Below are 21,609 nucleotides of genomic sequence, written 5' to 3'. Positions count from 1 at the left end.
TAGGAACAAGTCACCTGTGCATCTTTCAGTGCTACAAACTCATGGAGAGTTGCAAGGTCGGTCAAAGAGTCGTTGTTTGTTGAAAGAGTCGTAACAGCAAACGTGACTCCTTCTCCCCGAACTTTAACAAATCATGTTTTCAGGGGTGCTTGGGTCTTATTAAGACAACCCACGCGGGCTCCCCTGGAGTTTGTACGCTGCTCCCCATCCTTTTCTATATTTCATACAAAGTCACCCCCACCACACAAGTTATGCCCATCATCCTCACATATTTCACCTGAAGTGACAAGAGGAGGACTGATCAGTGAATTCACCTGCTCCAAGTGAATCTTTGAGGTCTTTATTATGCTTATGAAGAGAAAATACTGTGCCCTTCGATATAAACGCCTTCATGTTAAACCTCCTTAAAGCAGAGTTCATTCCATTTATTGCAAAATTATGCTGAGAATTTGCCTCAAAAGAGCATCATTATGTATATAGTTTAAATATGACTGTAATTTCATTCAATTCATTTTTTTCCTCCAGTAATTCATTTATAGAGAGATTATTAAGCAGAATATAACAATTACTGAATAAGCGACACAGTTTCAGCCACTGCTTAGAGTGCTATTAAACACTGTCCTTTCTTCTTCTTTTTTTAACAAGGACCCCCAAGTTTTACTCTTTGTGCTAATTGTCTTGCTAACTGCACTGGTGGGGCTTTGAATCTCTGCTTTCCTATTTCCCCTTTCTCCTCCTCTGTTCCTCTCTCCTCATCTCCTCTGGCCTGCGGCTTGGGTAGCTCTCCTCTTGCTATGACTAATGATGTTCTTTCAGTCTCAAGGTTTTAGCAGGATAATTATATTAACCCTTGTCCTCTGGATGATCCCAGCTCAGCTCCTCTTCCCCAGGCATTCTCCCCTCTACGGTCTCACCGGAATTAGACTTTAACACATACACACACACACGCACGCACAGAAACACAAATTGCGCTGTAATACAAAAACTGTTTGCATTCACGCGTGTATGTTTGCGTCTGGTGTGAATGCACATGTTCAAGTTTTAGTGACTTTTGGGAGACTTTTTGCAAACTAGTTTTTTTTTTTTTTTTGCTTAAATGAAAGGACATGCACCTAACAAAAAGAAAGCATGTATAGTAAAGTAATTAGATGAGTGGCTAAACACGGGTAAAAGCCTGCGGGTGTAGGTTTGTAAATGTGTTTGCACAATGCTAATTTCTGAAAACAGATTTGTAAGTGCATTCATGGTTCAAGTTTCAAGTTCATACAGCGGGTATATGCCATCAGAGAGAAGAGATCCACATATGAGTTTTGTGATATACGCAACACCTTAAAAAGCCTAAAAAACAACTTAAAGATCCTGCAAAGATCTATTTTGCCCTTGGGGGTTTCAGGACTCTGCGGGGGACCACACAACAGGAAGAACCTTGCATATTGTCCCGGAGTTTCTGTTTCTTCATCACTCCCCCCCGCCTCCCCACAAACGTACACACACCCAGCTGCCTCCCTTCATCTATTAGGTCATCTTCCTTGTTTATATCTTAAATAAAGGAGGATGTATAACGACTCCCTCCCTCCAACTCACACCCAATTTCCTCTCTCCCCAGGTGTTAGTCTTTGCTGTAGTGTTCATTAAAACACATTCAGCAGCAGTAAGGACTCTGCAGGGAGGCTGCACTCTAATATCCAGCACAGTCACACAGTGAGCTCAAGACAACCGGGGGCCGGCTGGAGCAAAAGGCTGGACTCTCTCTTTAGTGAAAGAGGGCTTAAGATGCAGTGACATGTCTGCCTCAGTACGACAGTGTCAGCCAGCCTGCATCATTCATGCTGCATCATGCATCATGAATATTACAATGCTGGCATGCAGGCTCTTAAATTACCACCTGCCAAGTGCCAAATGCCAGTAAAATATGTCTTGTGTGTACGAATTAATAAGGGTCACCCATCACAGTGGTCACTGACTTTTGAGGGTGCATCTATTCATGGGTGATAACAATCAGCATATGTTATTTATAGTGCAATAGCTTTTCATCAGAATCATGTAGAGACGACCAAACAAAGAAAACAAAACAAAAAAGAAAGTAAAAACGTTGATGTGGGGCTTTCTCATTTCTGTCTCTATACTAAACACAGAGATTAGTTTAACTGTAACTAAAGCGCGTAAAGGAATGAATGACAGTTTCAGGCTGCATGAGAGGTTTTCTAATTGTTTTTGACGCAGAATCAAAAATTCCAAGATTCTACTCAGCAGCTTCAAATACAAATGCTATTAATGACTTTTAATGATGTAACATATTTTAAGCTTTTTTTAATGTTATCATTTTGATTCATTGTCTAAAGGGGTTGATCAGTCAGCACGGTTGGTTGATGGTTCTCATCTCAGTGTGTCAGGCTTTACTGTTTGGTCACACGTCAACATCAGTGCCGTCACACACTGGCCCAACTGGTCACGGCAGGTGTCTGCCTCTCTCTGAGTCTGGAGGTTTCTTTCTGTTAAAAGGGAGTTTTTCCTTTCCGCTGTCGCCAAGTCCTTGGTTGATTGTTGAGGTTTCCCCTCTATTATTATATAAAAGGCCTTAAGGCGACTCCTCTTGTGATTTGGTGTTGTAGAAATTGAACTGAAGTGAATTCAATTAAGCAGTGTAAGGGGTGGCAGTGGAGTGACAACTTCATCAGCCAGGACACTGCAGTTCCTGTTGGGAGCTTTGCATTTTAAAACTTTGGTTCACTTCTGATTCTGCTTTTGCTTTCTCTTGTTCGGGTGCTTTGTGAGGTTTAGGAAAAGACTGTTGCTGAGTTAAGACATTTCTGTCCACAACATTAACCCTACATGACTGAAAGGAAGCTCACGTATACCAGTGCATTTAAATCTGATGTCAGATGTGTTAGGAGATAGATTTATCTCGGTGTTGCCATTGTAAGGTTTCAAGGTGTGTCATGATACCAGTGCCTATGAAAACATCTGCAAGACGCTGGCAGATTTGACAAAGTGGCAGTATTTGATGCCTGGTGAATGACTGATGTATTTAGGGCGGAGGCAGGCAAAACATGAAGGTGTCAAAAATGCCAGAAATGATTATGAATACAGCAAGAAAAACCAAAACCAATTTTTTTTTTATCTTCTTTTCTCTTCACCACACAATTTTCTTCATTCGTTAACAAAAAAAGGGCCAAAGTTTAATTTAAATGAAATTTTGAAAAAGAAGAAGAAGAAGAAAAACCAGCACACCAGCATCAGCAAATTTAATTTGTTTCCTCACTTGCTCTTTACTCCATATCCTTCCCCTGGATATCTACATCCCACTTATAGAAGCTCCATGGGGACCCTGCTCCTGTTTTGGAGCTATGGATGTAGTCTAGGGTCTGCTATATTCATGGCTTTACTAACACTTTTTTTTTCTAATATGCAAAATCAAAAACTCGAAACGATTACAGGGGGTTGCCAGGGTAACAACTAAGAGCCTGTACAGTTTATAGATGTACAGTATAATGAGTATTGCTTACATGCCCATTAAAGCAAACTGCATGTTAAAGAGGGGAACTGAACATTGGCAGCGTAAATGATTTTCTTACAGACCACAAATTTTAAGAAACCAGACAATCTCCTCCTGGAACCAACTCTTAAAGCAAGTTATATATTCAGTGTTTAACTGAGTAAGAAAGTTATTTACAAATTGTGACCACATAAAGTATCACAGGAAACAGCAAAGGAAATAAAAAGCAGCATATTAATTACCTCTGTAGAGTGAAAGGCCAGCTAAAATGGTAAACATTGGAACCTGAATTGTTCCAATGTATATCTCTGTCACTCCTGGCAGCCTCTGCTGTGCTCAGGAGAAAAGTCCTCTGAGGTCCCGACTGGAGAACAGGATGTGCTAAGGCTCCATTATTTAGATGTTTGATTCTGTGCATATAGTACATACTTCAGAGAGCAAGTACCTCAAATGGAGCTGGAGTTAGACTGCTGTACTTTACATGGCCAAACCTGACCAACTGCAGGGCTGCTCTCAGGTTCGAGCACCAGCTAGGGATGCTAGCAATAGCCATTTACTGTATGCTGTGTTAATAATTTACATGCAGGCCTATTCCCAAGCAACCACTGTCTAGTGCATAATCACTTGGGTTTTTTTTAATTTAGAGCAAACTGTGCTAAAATAATGAATCACCCCCAAAAACGCACCAGGGAGGTCACACGTCCCAAAACACTCCACTGTAGAAACACACACAAACACACAGTGTACAAATTCACACAGGGTGTGGATTGCAAAGACAACCAAGGTCATTCCTTTGAATAATTTAAAGTGTCTTTTTGCCGGACTGTTCACTTCAGTTTTTTTCCAGTGCCAAAAACATGCAGTGACCTCTCAACAGTGAACATATTTAGCAAGTGGTGCATGTGTGTGTGTGTGCGTGTGTGTGTTACAAAGAAGGGTAGCCCATAAACACATAGTTCCCGAGGCCTTCCCCTTGTTCGAGTAGATGTTCTTTTCAAAAACATTTCTACAAAAAAAACCCAAGAACAAAACAAAAAGTTCAAACTGAAAAAATGGAAGGCGGGGAAGGAAGGATTGATTCCGAAAATATATCTAAAGCATCTGTGTTTTTTTTGCTGTCAACAGTTTACATTAGATAATGACCAATAAAGTGCTTGGGAGGAATGATTTGTTTAAAAAGATGTCATCAGCTCTGCTATTAATGTGAAAGAGTGGGAGGGACTGAGAGAAAACATGTGAAAGAGCTGCTTTGGTTGTGAAAAGAGGCAAACTGTAATTCCTGCTCACCATCCAATAGCAGGGGTGGTCAGTTATAGATTACCTGTTTAGTCTGGAGCGAGAGTGGGAGTACACGTGAGTGTATGGATGGATAGCTGAGCGGGAGGGAAAAAAAGATGAGGTGTGGTAGAGAGGAGAGGGAACGTTTGAAGAAGCTCGTGCTGCTACGGAAGGTTGCACTCGAGGAAAATCGATCCTCTCCCTTCAGAGAAAGAAATTTATGAAGCTGGAACATAAACGCAGTCATGTCTAATTAGCTGCTCTGAATTTACAAGCCGAGGCAGGGGAGGAAGTGGGAGGGGACGTGGTGATAAAGACTTCAGCAGAAGCCAATAAGGCGTGCTGTTGATCAATGATCTACGCTTCATGGAACTCCCACTTCATGCTCGGTTGCTTCCTCGTATGCTTGGGATGCACTGTGCCGTAGGACTTTCCTGCAGCTGTCATCGTCTAGCCAGGGGAAGGATGTATACGACGTGTATTCAAATACGTTTTTCCACAAAGTCATTGGTATTTAGAGCTAAACACAGCTGAGTACAATCAAGAAAAAAACCAACAGGAAGTAACACTAGAGACAAGATACAAGGAACAGAAGGCTTGAAATGAATACCTGAACCACTGAATAACTTAACAAACTGTAACACAGAAAACAAGTGAAAATACTGCCCTTATCTACCCGTGTGAATGCAAACAGTTTAGAAAAAGCGCACTTTTATGCACGTGATCATAATAAGAACTGTTTAGAGAACTAAAAAAATGTGTGATGTGCTACGAAATCACATTTTATAAGGTTCTTGCATAAAAAGATGAATTAGCCAGTTAAATTTTGAAGGTACATCTATTTACTCTGCCTAACATTTCAATGATTTCATTGTTTTTCTTTAATTTTTAAGTTAGACTGAAGATGCCCTTCACTCTTCCGTTTTTATACTCAGTCCAATCAATCTTCCAAACTATTTGTGATCTAACAAAAAACATATATTCAGAACATGTTTTGAACTCTGATTCAAGGGGCACAGGAAAAACAATTTGTAGACTCAAACCCATCAAATATGCATCATTCTGCACAGAGAAGGTCAAAGATTTAGACACAATTGACAAAATCGAAATGACAAAAAGTTTCTGGACCAAACTACGAGCTCCAAACCACAGAAACTGAATCGAATCTGTAAAAAATCTGGCATTGTAGACAAACTGCTGGACTATTGCATTCGTTATGATTATAGTGCACTTCTCTGCCTCTTATCAGCCCTGTCACAGAAATTGTGTTTATGTAATATCAGGATTACACTTTTTAATCAACATAATGAGGAAATCTGGCGAGCTGCAAACTAAATCTATCAGTTCACTGAAAATGTGTTTCATTTGTTGGATGCCAAAATATCCAACACTGCAATACAAACACAGTTTGAACAGTAGCATAAGTGTACCACGTAGTATAATTACACCGTTTTATGGGCACAGCCATAAAACACTTGCTTGAGGTTACTGAAATATGCTTTTCTTTCCACAATTTAGCTAGAACCACAATCATAATACAAATGTAATTTATTATAATACTTAATACAGCCACACATTATGTATATCCATCTACCTCATTCCAGTGCGGTATATAAATAAACAGATTCATAAAGCAGTCAGTTTTGTCATTATCTTAATATGATTCAGGTCTCTCTGGATGTTAAGGCTTTCTGTCTCTGGCAAACAGGCCCTGACACACAATGCCTATTAGCCTCTCTCTCTACTATTACTACAGCAGGTTGTTTAGCCAGTTGTGAGTTTTCCGGTTTCCAGAGAGGGAATAGTTGCAAGTGTCGAGTGGGCCTTCTCAGTGACGGTTGATCGAACAGAGAGTGGAGAAGGAGGGAGTCCTCCCGCTGGGTCAGAGCCGCATCAATGCGGTCTGTCATCACAGGTTAGAGCACGTCAATGCAGACCCTCCCTCTACTCCTCCTCCAACTCTCACCACTGTAGTCGGAGAGGCAGGCTGACTGTCAGGGCTTTGACACAACTGCCCTACTCCCTGCTGTACTGACTGCTCAGCCCCCCACATGGTCTAAATCCCCTCTATTTTCTCCTCAACCCACTCCTCTCAAACACATGTCCGCAACCCAATTTAGTCAATGCACTCTTCGGTGAACACTGATGCGACTGGCTAAAAGGGGAACATACGTAAACTGACAGAAGGGGGAAAGAGATGGAGGATAAAATGGGAAAACAGAGATCAAGAGCCAAAGGAAAGGGTGGAGGAGATGGGGGTTTTTTTGGGTGGGGGGAGGGGGTAGCAACAGATACAGTGGGAGAAGAGTGCAAAACAGAAAATAGGAGAGAGGGAGTGATAGCGGTGTCCCTAGAGAGGAATAGAGGAATATGCTTCAACTACAGTAAAGAGACAGATAAAGCCCCATTAACTGCTGCTTCCAGCTGCTTTCTCAGGCTCTGCCACCACATGACTCCCCCTTGATGTTTGTTTATCTTTCGTCTTATTTATTCCCCTAATTGCTGCGTCTCTGCTGTCTAAAACAGGCAGTCTTCATATCATTAAATACACATGGCCGACATGACTTCAGACAGACACGCTGCAGGGAGACTGGACAAAGACAAAGTCAGGCAGGGCTGGACACAGATGCACATAGAGAGATATAATAATTATATGCCCTACAATAACCACCAATCTGTAATATGTCTGAAAATTGTTTCAGGGTAATCTGAAAATACCCTGCTCAAAAAAATTAAAGGCACATCAGATCTCAATGGGAAAAGAAACATGTTGGATATCGACACTGATATGGACTGGGTAATGTGTTAGGAACCAAAGGATGCCACGTCGTTTGATGGAAATGAAAATTAGCAACCCACTGATGCGGCAGGTTAGTCCATTTTACGAAATGTTATAGTTTGTACAGCCCCCACGTGCTCGTATGCATGTTTGACAATGTCAGGGCATGGTCCTAATGAGAAGACTGTTGGTCTTCTCCAGACCCTGCTGAGGACATCCCTCAGGCAACATCATGAAGTCTGCCTTTGATTGTTTGGTCAGAGACATTCCCTGCTGGTCATTTTGTAGCTCTGGCAGTGCTCATCCTGTTTATCCCTACACAAAAGCGCAGATAGTGGTCTTGCTGATGGGTTAATGACCTTTTACGGTCCTGTCCAGCTCTCCAGAATCTCCTCCATTCTCTGTGCTGGGAATGGCACACATGCCATCCCGGAGGTGTTGGACAACATGTGCAACCTCTGTAGGGTCCAGGTATCGCCTCATGGTAGTGTAGGTTAATGGAGTGTATGTAGATCGCTCCCATGATATGACATTAGCTGATATTTAATAACCGCAATTCTACCAAATAAGTTTAAATCCAACTAAATAGATTTTCATTTCCTGTTTTCATGGCCAGGATGTAGTTAGGTTGTGTTATTTGGAACTTTGGAGATATATTTATAAAAGGGAAAGTCTGGACAAATAAGTGGACATATATGAATCAAAAGCTTAAACTCTGCTGTAATTATTTTATACTGCAGAGCTTAATGTATATAAATTGGATGACTTTGTCACTCACAATTCGAACTGTAAAGCACCAATTTGCAGGAATCAAAGCACGCTAATTTGGAAAGCTAGTGCATCATGCACTTCAGGTGGTGCAGAAGAAGTCACAGCTAGTTCATCAAGCATTTTCTTAACTAAAAACAGTGTCACACAGCCCATGGTTTGTTGGGCAATACATTTTCTGCTCACAGTGTGTTAACATCCTGCAGCGGTCAGTGAACTTCACTTAACATAACACCAATTTTGTTTATATCCTGTATTCTCACCAAACACAAGAGAAGTCCAAAAAAAAGTCTGTGTTTGTTCATGTTCATTAGTAAGCAGTCGTCTACTTTCTGCTTTAGCTGGCACACTGCTGCCTAACTGGTGCATTATGGCCTCATGTAGGTCAGCAGAGTTGTGTAAAATTGTTGGCAGAAATATGCATTATGTCACTCGTGTCCATGCATGTGTGTGAGAGAAGAACAAACATGCAAGGGATCACATAAGCATCAAAGAAACCAAGACTACCTTTAAGGCAAAATATCCTTAGATATCATAGCAGCTAATTAAATGTATGGTTTCTTGTATAGACCAGAATTCATTTGCATTGTTTATTTTTCCCCTGTTCCTAGACACTCTTATCACCCTGCTTTCTCTTGCCCTTCCCACTCTCCTCCTCTGCTCACCTTCTCTAATTTCATCTCCCCTGTCTCTCCCACTCCAAGCAAATAGACTGTTGTGATGGATCCAGCTGTCCCATCTTAACTTCCTTCAGCTCAGAGCTGATTCTCCCACTTTGATGACTTTGCAGCGAAGGCAGACATCTTGCACATTAACATATGATTGTGCCCATGTATTATTTGTGTGCGGGGGGACTGGAGACAGGGATCGGGAAAAATCCCAGTGCAAGCTGTCATCCGAAAGAGAGACAGAGCTACAGGAATACTGCACTTGAAAAGTCAAGAGTGTCAACATCATTCATGCGGAAAGAGTGCAAGGCTAGATGTACTCCGAGTCTTCCTGGGTTGTCCTGTGTGGAAGGAGTCAGAAAAGGAGGTCAAGGAGATGAAGCGTCCGAGAAAAAGTTTCAGCCTGTGAGACTCTGAGGCTTCCTGAACGCGAGTTAATTAACAGAGAATTTTGTTAAGATGAGAAAGCAAGTGATATTTCACAACTCGAAACACAGACCCACACAAACACACACGCAGGTTTTAGGATTTGTGCTCTCCAGCTGAGTGACAGAAAGAAGGCCATTTCTGATGGTATGAAGCCTGTGAGCCTGAGAATGCACAGCAGCATACCTAGAAACCGCTCGCTCTTCCTCAGCATTGTGTTTAATCTCCAGCTTCTAGGTTTTGGACTCAGCCCACTTACATTTTCAAGATGAGACAGATGAGATTTATCACTGAAGATACAGGAGATGAGAAGTAGTGATATGCTCGGCGCTGTCAGTCACTCAGTGCCGGCATTAGTCACCGCGCCTCAGCTTCTCTGATCTGTTGTCTGTCATCGACGCTCGCAGACAAATGCATCACACGAAGCAGAAACACACACACAAACGCGCACGCACACACTCGTCTCATTTGAAACACGTTCGCTCTCGCACACGCACCGTTCTCTCCATGAAAAAGAGATGTTCAATTTCCGTCTTTGCTAAGTGGACAGCTCGTGTCCTTCAGGAAGCAGGCAGTAAACAAGGCCTTGTTGGTGGATGGATTCTCTGTGGCACATCCTGTCAACTCCTCCAGTGATCGGAGAGAAACTGAGGTAATCTGCGCGACTCTGTGTAAGACTCATGGTGCAGATCAACTGTCTCGATTTCTTTCCGTTTTAAGTTTCAGTCATCATAATTCTGTCCCTGTCATATTTTTGAAAGTTACCCCCCACCCCCCAAAAAAAGAAAATGGATGCAAAAGGAAGATTGAAGTAGTCATCTCGTCAGAATACAGAGGCCATTCTTTGAATATTTGATGCAGACGGATAGGTGTTCACTCCAGCGGAACAAACTAGATTGGAGTCCAGTCGCTCATCTGGAAAAGGCTGTAATTTAAAGTCGTAGCTGCCGAGTGTCCTTAAGATCCTCATTTCCTTTTTTTGGCAGAACTTCAGCCTCTGGATCAGCCCACCTGGGCCCTGTCCTCTGCTGAGGTCAATTGCCCAAAGGTGCACACACACACAACCACAGAAGCACCTACACTCAGATGCTTGAATTTCACCGGCACTAATTGCAAACAATAATTTTCTCAGAAATGACGGTGTCAGAAAGCAAGTGGATAAATAGATTATCAACAGTTGTGGCACCTTCAGTGCACTCTGATTTATTTTCTCTTTAAAGTCCAGACTCAGTTGGGGGGGTTTGAGAAGGGAAAAACAACATTAACATATACTTTGACTCACAAATAAATAAGCTGATAACATTACACAATGCAGATCTCATAGTACCATATCACTCAAATAGAGTACGCCACTCTCGGACTGCAGGCTTGCTTAGCTGTGTTTTATGGAACCAGCTCCCAGTTTGACTTCGGCTGTGGCACATGGCTGCTCTTCTCTGAGTCTGAGGTTTCTTCCTGTTAAAGGGAGTTTTTCCTTCCCACTGTCACAAAGTGCTTGCTCATAGGGAGTTGTCTCATCGTTGGGTTTTTCTTTCTAGTATTGTAAACAAATGTTGTTGCAAATAACATTGAATTAAACTGAATTCAGTCATTGTTTTTGATTTTAATTAATTTTATGATTAAACTAATCAGCTGATTCCACTGTTACTATAGTTATACATTTATATTTGCAGTAATAATGTGTGTAATGATCGCAGCGTAGTAATATCTTTACAATATGTTTCGAAAGATATTAAAAATATGGTAACATACTTTTGATTAAATGCTTTCATGAGTGCAAGCAAAGGGGGTACTATATGTTCATTTTACAAACGTCATTGGCTATTAGCAGTCTAATATAGAGGGCCATTACTAACATGAATGATGTCATGAAGTGAAGATCCACACACTCCACATAACTTCTAAATAACATTAAAATTGTAAATAATGTTCAAATTCCCAATGAAAATATTAGTAACAATAAAATAAATCCACATAGATGCCATACTAACATTCAGCCTACCCTAGGTCTCACCAGTAGTTTGATATGCACCAGTGATCCATGTCAGACTACTGGCTACAGACTACTGCTGCATATCAGATTACCATCAGTGATGCATCACTCTGTACTGGAATTCATTTAAATAGCAGTACAGTCCCACTGCTTTTTTCTTTGTTTGTTTGTTCATTTTTTAAATTGCCTGGCAGCGGTTTTGTGCAGATATCAGGTGTGGTGCACGGGGGTCCTTAACAGACCAAACTGAGGTGATCTGTATTTTATCTAGGTGTGCTCTAACACTATATCACCGGTAATTAATACTGAAATACCTTCAGGCATTATGTTCCATACAGGGCTCCCTTGTTTCAAGAAAATGCAATAAAAAATGTTATGTTTGTTGTTGTGATTTGTGTGTTTGCTACCTGAAGACCCTTGTAAAGTTCAGTAAAAGTTCTGATGACTGAGGGCTGCTAAACGCTACCAGTTTCTATTTGATTTTATGTTATTATTATGGTAAAGGACCTTTACCCTGTTCCAGCATACACAGTCACTTCTATTTCGTTTTGTTATCATTTTCATATCATTTTCTTTTGTCTGTTTTAGTGCTTATCCTGTTAGTGTGATTGAGACGTCTGATACTTTTATACTGAGAGTAATCACAACATTTTTAAAAAGGGAGTAGTTCATTTGATCCAGCTATTACACTGATGTGCTGGCAGATTATCCCATTGTTACCAACATATTAAAAATACTACTACGATCACTGTTCATTGATATGTTTAAATGTGAAAAAAAAAATCATGAGTCAAATAAATAAAATGTAAAAAAATCATATGAGTACTTATTACTCATATCTCATGTGTTCTACTCTCAGTTACTTCTCCATTTCATATACTATGATACTACTGACTATTATAATCATATTAATGCTCAGATGTCCTGTAAAGTGGTAGTACTAAATATTGTACAATGTGTGACAAAGGGCTAATAAAATTTCCAGGAGTACAGATCGACCTTTTTAAGTTCCCCCACAAGCCAAATATATTTAGTTTAATATTATATGTGATTAAAAGAAAAAACTCACCTATGACTTCTTGCACCCAAAAAATTTGAAATAATGTTCTGAGAAGATTATCAAAATAGCTGCTGATTTATTTTCTATCATCTGACAAACTGATGAATTAAGTGTTTTTGACTCAGTTGAGACTTTTGTTACCCGGCAAGGTTTTTTTTAAGCAGTTTAATTCATTGCTGTCACTTTAGACAGTCAGTGTGAGTACAGCTGCCAGTAAAATACAAAAAAACAGAATCAGATGGACTGGCAACTGTACAAACTTTACCAGCAAGCATCAAAATAGAAATGGGCGCTGAAGTTTTGCCAGTACTTTCTGAGAAAGCACTGAATACATTTGAGAGCAAAAACAGAGTTAAGTAATAAACCTATCACAGTGACAAGTCTCAAAGGCATTGCAATTTTTTAACTATGATTCTGCTCGTCTCGTTTGCTTGGTACAAGTGCGCCGGCGAGGCCACACTTAGTTGACTCTTTGTGACGTGCATACCGTAATTTAGAGTTTTCGCTAAACAATTAAACACAAGAACAAGAAGTGTGCGGCGTGTCTGTGCACAGGGAACTCAGCTGTCCACAGCTGCACTTTGGTGAACATGAAAAATGTTCCTTTAATACAGAGTATGATTAACACTGTGACTGTAACCTGGGTGTGATTACAGCTTTATACACAGTCAGCTCTCACACATCGCATGAACATTTTGTCTTACGGGTGTCCATTCTATTTCTGTTTAAGGTGTAAGTGTAACCTCCACGCCTCCCAGTGCCTGCCAGATGAGGATGGCGGGAACCTCCAGTGCCAGTGTGAACACAACACCACAGGCCAGGACTGCCAGCGCTGCAAGAAGGGCTTCAAAGCCAAGTCCTGGAAAGCAGGTTCCTACCTGCCGGCACCCAACGGAACCCCCAACACGTGTAAGTTAGAAATAACATCACTGACTCTTTTTAATAACACTTATCAGCCTTCTTCATTATAATAGAGCTGCACAACTGTAAGACTACTTTTTACGAAAGTGATGGAACATGACACATTTTGTCTTGAATGAATATAAACATCGTTGCCGACTCATGAAAGAGGTTTTCTATCACTCTGACGTCCTGCATGAAAGCAGGCTGGAAAAGAAAGAAAAGGGTGAAGAGGCTGAGTTGTTGTCACCTCTGTGCAGAGAGCACATCAGAGCCGTGTCATGACGTGGGAGTGTGTGAGGAGGAAATCCTCTCAGAGCATAGCCAGCTACAGTAGCTAGATATGATAAAATAATAATCTAGGGCAGCCCCTCCCTAGCCTTTCTCCTTCCAAACAGACACTGAGACACTTAGGAGCACGAGAGATGCACACAGAAACCCGCAACTGCACACCTGTACTTGTGCACATGCACTCACACACACACAAACACACTTCAGGGAACGGCTCTATTGTTAGCCTTTTGTTTTAAATCCACCTGACATTTCCGACCCAGTTCTAATGGTACCGACGCAACTCCCGAGCCCATCGCCCATTTTTTCCTTTTTTTTTTTAAACTGGATCCCATTAGTGGAATTTTAAAAATTCAAATGTTTGCAGCTCGCTCTGTCGAAATGCTACACAAAACGGCCACGGCTCACGAAAGAGCCTCTACAGATTGCATTATGCATGCTCGGGCTAGGCTAACTGTTAGTACAATCTCGGGGAAAAAAAATATGCAAGAGAGGCAGAAGTTTTGATGCGAGTGTAACAAAGTGGTAGCGCTCTCTTAAAGCATCCATATGTGATGAGCGCCCGTGAATATGGGGATTAAAGAGAGAGCAGCAAGATAAAATTAGGAAGAATGGAGGAGGCGGGTTCAGTAATTACTTCAGGACTTTGAGAGGTAGTCCAAAACAAGCCTTTATTTTTGCAGAGCAGCTCTTTAGCTCTCTCTGCCACCTGAGTCTGATGAATGAGGCAGAGTCAAGTCTTTAGGCAAACTGAATGCATAAATAAACAAGCTCTCATCTCATATCCTCTTCCCTTTTCTTATTCTCTTTCAGGTACAATTGCTGGTTCCCCCTCTGGTTCTAGTAAGTAATAATGCAAAGCGAAGCAGAAGAAGTGCTATTCCACTCTGCTTCTCTCCCTGTCTCGTCTCTGTCCCCTTTTTGTTGCATTGTTTTAACCCCACACCTCGCCATCTGGATCTCCTAAACCCCACCCTGCTCTCTCTCTTTGTGATGTTCAGCTGGCTCTCGACTCAGTCATTCCTCTTCCCCCCCTCTGCATCTCCTCTCCTCACTTGCTGCAGCTCAGGCCCTGCGTGCTTCATTATTAATAGGCCTCTCTGTCGCCCATGTCCTTTCATCCCAACATATCACACTAACCTGCACAGGAGGATTTCTTCCACAGTTCTGCTGTTTTTTTTTATTTAGACTAAAGACAGTTCTGTTGATGGATTGAAGAAAAGGGGCGATGAGAGAGGGCTGAGTGAGAGAACGGCGGGTGGATGGAGCAGAAAAGGGAGCTGAGCGAGGGAGAGAGAGAACGAAAAGGGAGAGAAGGATGTGGGCATATGTTAGTGTGTTGTAATGCAGTGTGATTCCGGGTGAGGAGCGTGGGGAGGCAGGAATAAAAGGGAATTTGATTAGGGATTCTCTCTGTGGAGAGACTCGCAGCCTCCGAGCTGTTAGACAGAAACGATCGGCAAAGTGGCAACATCAACCATGACAGCACTGGGCTTTTCTCCACATGGCCCAACAGTAAAGGCTGATGCATGGATAGAATGAGCAATTGGACTGCACTGCAGAAGCCTTGTTTTTTAAATGGTCTCCTCTGACAGTTAGACACAACTGTGTGGTTATTTAGAGAATTAAAAGAAAAAAATTGGTGTTATTTATCAAAGAAAATAATGATTCTAGCTAATGGGATGATTACGGGTTCGGTTTTCCAGTTTCAGCCTACCCACACATTTAGCCTCTGTTTATTAATGGAGATCTGTACTTGTTGTTGCCAAATAGCCACAACAGGAACTTCATCTAGGATGTTTACCGCTCCCAAAGCTGATGACGGGACAGAGGTGAAAGCTGGAGTTGAAGCTAAGGGTGAAACTGAAGGTGAGGGCGGGCCCGAGGGCGACGTGGAAACAACCACAACCATCTCTGAAGCTGAATGGCCCCCCGCTGTAACCGACAAACCACTTGGAGGCCTTCAGGAAGGTGCGACAAAGTAGATTAGGAATAGGTAGATTGAAAGTTGATGGTTTATACTTTTTCAATATGTCCTCAATATGATGCAGAAGCAGTTCTGATGAGCAACGTGCCGCTGTGGTGTTAATGCTCGGCCTGTCTCTAATGGTAATGTTAAAAGCTGGTTGTCTTATCTTGAGAGCAAGGTCATCAAGGTCATTCAGAGTTTATTCATTCAGATTGAATGATTTTTGAGCAGTCCGAGATAGATGTGAACATTTTGGTCAGTCGCCTCGATATACTGTTCGGTAAAGTGGCCTGTAAAGTGCGGCTTGCTTTCATACTAAATTAAATCCAGCTATTTTGGTAAGCAACAAACCTCTCATGTAGTACCAGGAAAGCACTTAGAAAGTAGGAGGAGCTGTGATAGTTTTTTTTGGTCTTAAGGAAATCCATTAAGAGCATGTTTTGAACAGCGCAGCAGTTTTGTTGTTTGGCTGACGACAGGAACTCAAAGAACCCACTCATTTGCTTTGATTTAGGTGAGCCTGACAGGAGCTTTAACATTACATAAACATGACTACAACCCTCAGAGAGCCTTTTAAAGTCCTGTTTGAAGGACACAAACTTTGCAGAATATCTCACGTAGACTTTTAAATTTAGTCATAATGCTAAAATAAAGCAACACAATGCATTCCCAATGGGGCCTCAACCTACAGCTTCTTTTATTATCAATTACTTCATTCTTTTTCTTTCATTAATCAGACAAAACCCAAAATACTGAATTAACAATTGGAGAAATGTTTTACAATTAAAAAAAAAACACTGAACTGAGGGATTGAACCAGTGTTATCAGTGTGTTGTTTTACGGATTTTGTTTGTAGCAGCCTGTTGCAAGAACATAAAACGTGATGTAATACACGGTGGAGGCTGTGTCATGGTTTGGGGCTGTGGTGAAGTCAGAGGTGTTGAAGATCTTGTCAATAATGATGGACTTATGAATGCAAAAAAATACATTCAGCTTGTGATTCACCATGCAAAACAATCCTGAAAAAGTTCCGAATATCAAGAACTGAGGAGTGGCTCAAGTTTTAATACATAAAAGTTGTTTCTGCTTGACTTCTATCTGTACATACCAGATATAAATGTACAATATGCAGCAATATTTTTTAAAAAAATATACAACACTGCTCTGTTACACTTCTTCAACGTGAAAGATCATCCTATTGTAGAATTGTATTCTTGCCTATTTTTAATCTCAGCTTTAGAGAAATGTATTTGGCTTGAATCTGACCCCGATGTGAGCAAACCTCTGTTATCTGTGTGTGTGCGTGTGTGCGTGTGTGTAAGTGCATGTGAATGTGTGTTTGTGAGCAGGTGTGTTTAGATTTATGGCGAGCATATGGTGCAGTTCAGTAAAACCCATAAATCATCTTCATCCCCTCCTTCACCTCCCAGGGATCTCAGGTCTTAGGTTCCATTCTCACAGAGTGTTCGCCACTACTGTTTGTACATGCACACACTGATGCACACACACACACACACACACACACACACACACACACACACACACACACACACACACAGGTTTTATCATATCATGTAACTGAAGGTCCTGACTTTAATATCTAGATCAAATAACACCATTAGTCTTGAATAATACAGCATAAACTGTTATTTCATTTATCTTATTTAAGTGTATCTTAAGAACCTTTTTAAAACCTCCAGGTTAGAAGTAACAATACATACTTTAACTTTTTGCCACTTATAATGCTTGATTTTTTTTTATATCCACATAAAAAGCCAGTTATATAAACAATATTTTCAATACTATTACCGTTTCCAGGAATATAAAAATGAAAATCCAGGCTTAGTTATTCATTGATTTTGATGTAAAATCAAACAATGATAAGTTGTATTTTTATGTGTTCTGTGCTTCCCGAGCAGATGTACCTTTTAAAAAACATTACAGCAGCTTATTCTTGGACAGGATGTTATAGTAGTCGTAGCCTTTGTCGTGCCTCTGCCCCAGTTAAGTCAGTGAGCATGCTCAGATAAGGATTAGCGATGCATTGGGAAGAGGCTCTGATCCAATGAGCCCATTGCCTATTGGTCAGCTGGACAGATGGGTGTTTGGTGAGTGGGGAGGGCTGGTGGGAGAAACCAAAATCCCAAAACCCTGTCGTACATCTACCTATCCAGACGCATGACCCCTCGTGACCCATGACTTCATCGTTTATCCAAAACCAGATCCTCTGGGCGGAAAAAGAGCCATACAAGCATAACCTGTCACATGTGTGCGCACACACACACTGATGATGCATTACTCTCCTGAATTACTTGCATTTTTTGAAAAGATTGAACTTGGCCTTGGTCTCGGAGAGATTGGATCATGTCTGGAAAATCATGTGACATATTAATAACATCCATGCGCTCTGCTACCGTCAGGTGTTCGGGCAAAATGTTAACCGCCTATGAATCCCAATGTATTCATTAGTGTGACTCTAAATCAATGTTTAACACTCCGGTAATAAATGATGAGAATGCTAAGACTGACAGGTGGCATTAAAAATTATTGTTATACTTTTTTCCCGGGCTACATTAATTGAAGTGACAAATGATCTCATTACATGCAAATGCATAAAAATGCCAGTGCGCGCCAGCAGACACTACATGCTCGCTTCAGCACGCGCGATGAGGCGAGGTGTGTGCATGGAAGAGTGTGTCATGGGACAGTTAGTGAGTCCATTTGCGCAGACAGACAGGCTCATATTAAGGGATTTAAAAATGAATCAGCTTAGACTGCCAATGCATTATGTGTGAGAGCGGTGGCACTGTTGCATGGCTGGAAATGATACAAAGACTTCTTTTTTTATTTTTAACCCTTTTTCTGTATATACAGAGTCTATTACATTCCACAGCTCTGTTTCTGGGGTCGGAAAATCACATTTCAGCTCTCTAAACCCCCCATTATTTCAATACAAGTGAAGGTAGGCGCCATAGTGTGAGACTCACTTAATGTATTTTAGTTTCGATTGCAGTAGAGTGATATTAGGATTGATAGGTATGAGTGCGATGGTTAAAATGCCTTCCTTTACATCTGATTCAGAGTTTTCAAAAACCTCATACTCAAAATCCACTGCTAGCCTGAGTTTAAAACCTACCAGATTCCTCTTCTCCATTCCTTTCCCGGTTCTGCTTTCAAACCTCTCTGTGGAGCTGGACAGCCTACTGTCCTTCCAGAAATAGATTTGTTACATTGTTGCACCAATGTAGAATGAGTTTTATGATGTACTTTTCACCAAGCATCTTACAAAGAAGCTTTGATCTTGTTCTCATCATACAGGAAGTTTAAAGTATCTGACTGTTCTGGATCTGTAAGGGGAATAATCCTGCATAACTCCTTGTATTTACATGTATTACATTCTACAAACACACAATAAGCCCAGAGAGAGACTGGCGACCTGTCCAGGGGTGTATCCGCCTCTTGCCCCGTGGTAGCTGGGATAGGCTCCAATCCCCACCCACCCCCCACATGACCCTGAACTGGATAAGCGGAGAAAATAAATGGATGGATGGCTCAATGGAAACATACACAATATATGTCTTAATTAAATTATTATAAATAAACCAACTGCAAAATAAATATATTAACAATGCAATAAACTGAAGTGTAGAGGAACCGCACAGCTAGTATTACAACTCAGTTATTCTCTCTCATTAACTGCTTACTGATGATTCACCTAAGTGGAAAATAGCATGACGATCAGCCCGGACATTTCCGCGGTTTCAATGCAGTTTCGTATAATTAGATTATGTGGCAATCTGGTGCACCTCTGTGCAGCTGTGTTACATTTATAGTGATCCAGCAACTGATTTGTAGCTGTTTTGTAAGTGAGAGATAAGTGTTGCCATTATTTGTCATTGTTTTTGTCTGACGACAAAGCTGAGTGTGTGCAAACACATACGGACACATCCATGTAAGTGCAAAGAAAACGGCGTAATACACTTTGAGAAACACTGTGTGATTTCATTTTACAACCGCATTAACAATAGTCACACCTTTTAGCAGTCACAGCGTTTTCCAGAAAGGACACAATTTCCAGCACAGAAAGGGTTTGTGGAACAGCTTTTTGAGTTTAGCCTGTCTCAGCAGTGTGAAATCGCACTTTCATTGCGGGTTCTCACTTCCATTCGTGTGTGAACGTGCGCATACTTGTGTGTGAGTGTGTGCGCGCGTATATGTGCTCATTTGAAGGGGAAAAAAAGGGGGGGAGCGCTAGGCTTTCTTTGGATAAACAATCTGAGGCAGCATCTCTTATGCTAATGCCATAGCCTGCACATTCCTCATTGCATTTACATTCTCCATCCTCATGCAACTGATGCAACAGACAGCAGAGCTCCACCAGCAGAAACCCGAGTTACAGAGAGCTCAGCCCCGCTAACACACAATGTGTTACCCACCAGCGCTGCGCCTAAGCCTCTACTGATACCCACGGGAGAATCTGACACACTTCATATTACAACAAAGGTTCACCCTCCATCACCATCCTCTCTGCCAGAGCAGCGCAGAGTTCCCCTGACACCAGAGGAGTTTACGCCTTCAGAAACAATCCCCGAACACTCGCATATGTCGCATCTAGTCCTGAAGAACTCTGCACATGGCTCAGCGGTCGATCAACATCATCGCCACCACCGACAAAAGATCACAGAGGAGCCCGATGTCCATCTGCTGACACACCATCACACGAGCTGTGTTAAAACTGGGGATAAATGGTCAGAGCTAAGGCACAGTAAGACATAGATAGCAGTAGATACAGAGTAGAATGGAGGCTCACAGAAATGAGAGAAATCTAATTTAGAATGAGATCGTTTTACAGCCAGCGTGATGGGGTTTACAGGGTGTCAAAGTCTTTTAAAATGGGCAATTTTCAGGCTAACATGCTTTTATACACAAGCTACCATCACTTTAACGTGGCTCACCATTATATCATATGTCTGAAGCCTTGCTCAGTTTAGGTGCTGACAGTGAAATCCACTTAATGTGAGTGAATGAGCGTGTGAGAGGCTACAGAAAGAAACAGAAAGTTGGATTAGTTCAGCCGACATCGTCTTTGCATCATTTAAAGTCACAGAGAGAACCGCAGAGCATCAGAGGATCAGAGACTGAGCCCAAATTTATGTGAACTCACTGCAGCACATTTTTCTTTAAAAAGACTGCCGGAAGCATTGTGCGTAGTGCCGAGATGAAAACGATCCCGTGTCGTTTGGGGTCATTTTCTGCTGGTTTTGGCACAGCGTCAACCTGCCGGTGAGGAAGCAAATGAAGAGCTCCATCACTGTCATGGTTTACTAAGCCCAACTGACTCTTACACATGCCCTTCTTTCAGTCAGCGCGGAGCAAAGGGGGAACACCGAAGGCTCCGGCTGCCAGCGTCTCCTGTCAGATGGTTCGAGCTGAGCTGATTGAGATTAATGCCAAGAATGGTTCGGATCACTTCTACCCCCCCCAAGGCAGCGCGGGTTACTGAGATTAAATGCGTTTATGCTCACCGCTGTGCTACATCAGCCAGTTGAAACAACTGTGATTCAGAATCCTGTTTTCCCACAAGAGAGTTCATCAGCCGGTGTGTGCGCTCTCTCTCACTCACTCACACAGCTGTGACAGATGTGGGGCCAGAGTAGGACATGAGTAGAGGTAGGCAGGGGTTACTATGATGAGATGTAATGATGGCGCAGTGCCAGTTGTGTGAAACGGTCCCGGGTGCTCTGAGAACAGCTGCTGGCGTCCTGTCTCCCTGGAGGCCCTGGGAGAGGGAGGGATGAAGAGGAGGAGCGATGTGGGCGGGAGATTGCCTGAAGGGGGATGCTCCACAGGGGAGCAGGGGACGCTTGCAGGATGCCCCTCTCTCTGGGCAAGAACAACTGGAGACGTACATTGCTTGCACGAAAAACACCTCAAGGGGGGGAACACAGATGGAGGCATGCAGGAGAACTGTATTCTCTAGC

The 21,609-nt window shown here is 41.9% G+C and overlaps 1 protein-coding gene across 4 annotated transcripts in view; it reads left to right on the top strand.

Moving 5' to 3' along the window:
* The window catches only part of ntng2b (netrin g2b), a 72,373-nt gene that overhangs the window by 27,739 nt on the left and 23,025 nt on the right, over nucleotides 1–21,609 (top strand). For 3 of the 4 annotated variants that reach the window (XM_085164892.1, XM_085164891.1, XM_085164893.1), the window contains exons 4-6: nucleotides 13,199–13,377; nucleotides 14,473–14,502; nucleotides 15,433–15,630. In XM_085164892.1, coding sequence (XP_085021018.1) covers nucleotides 13,199–13,377; nucleotides 14,473–14,502; nucleotides 15,433–15,630 — 407 coding nt within the window. The remainder of the gene's footprint in view (nucleotides 1–13,198; nucleotides 13,378–14,472; nucleotides 14,503–15,432; nucleotides 15,631–21,609) is intronic. The other variant, XM_085164894.1, reaches the window with a different exon arrangement.

Source organism: Neolamprologus multifasciatus, chromosome 7 (genome assembly GCF_963576455.1).
Source record: "Neolamprologus multifasciatus chromosome 7, fNeoMul1.2, whole genome shotgun sequence".
NCBI lineage: Eukaryota > Metazoa > Chordata > Actinopteri > Cichliformes > Cichlidae > Neolamprologus > Neolamprologus multifasciatus.
The sequence above is the reverse complement of the archived record's forward strand: the minus strand, read 5'-3'. Positions and strand labels throughout refer to the sequence as shown.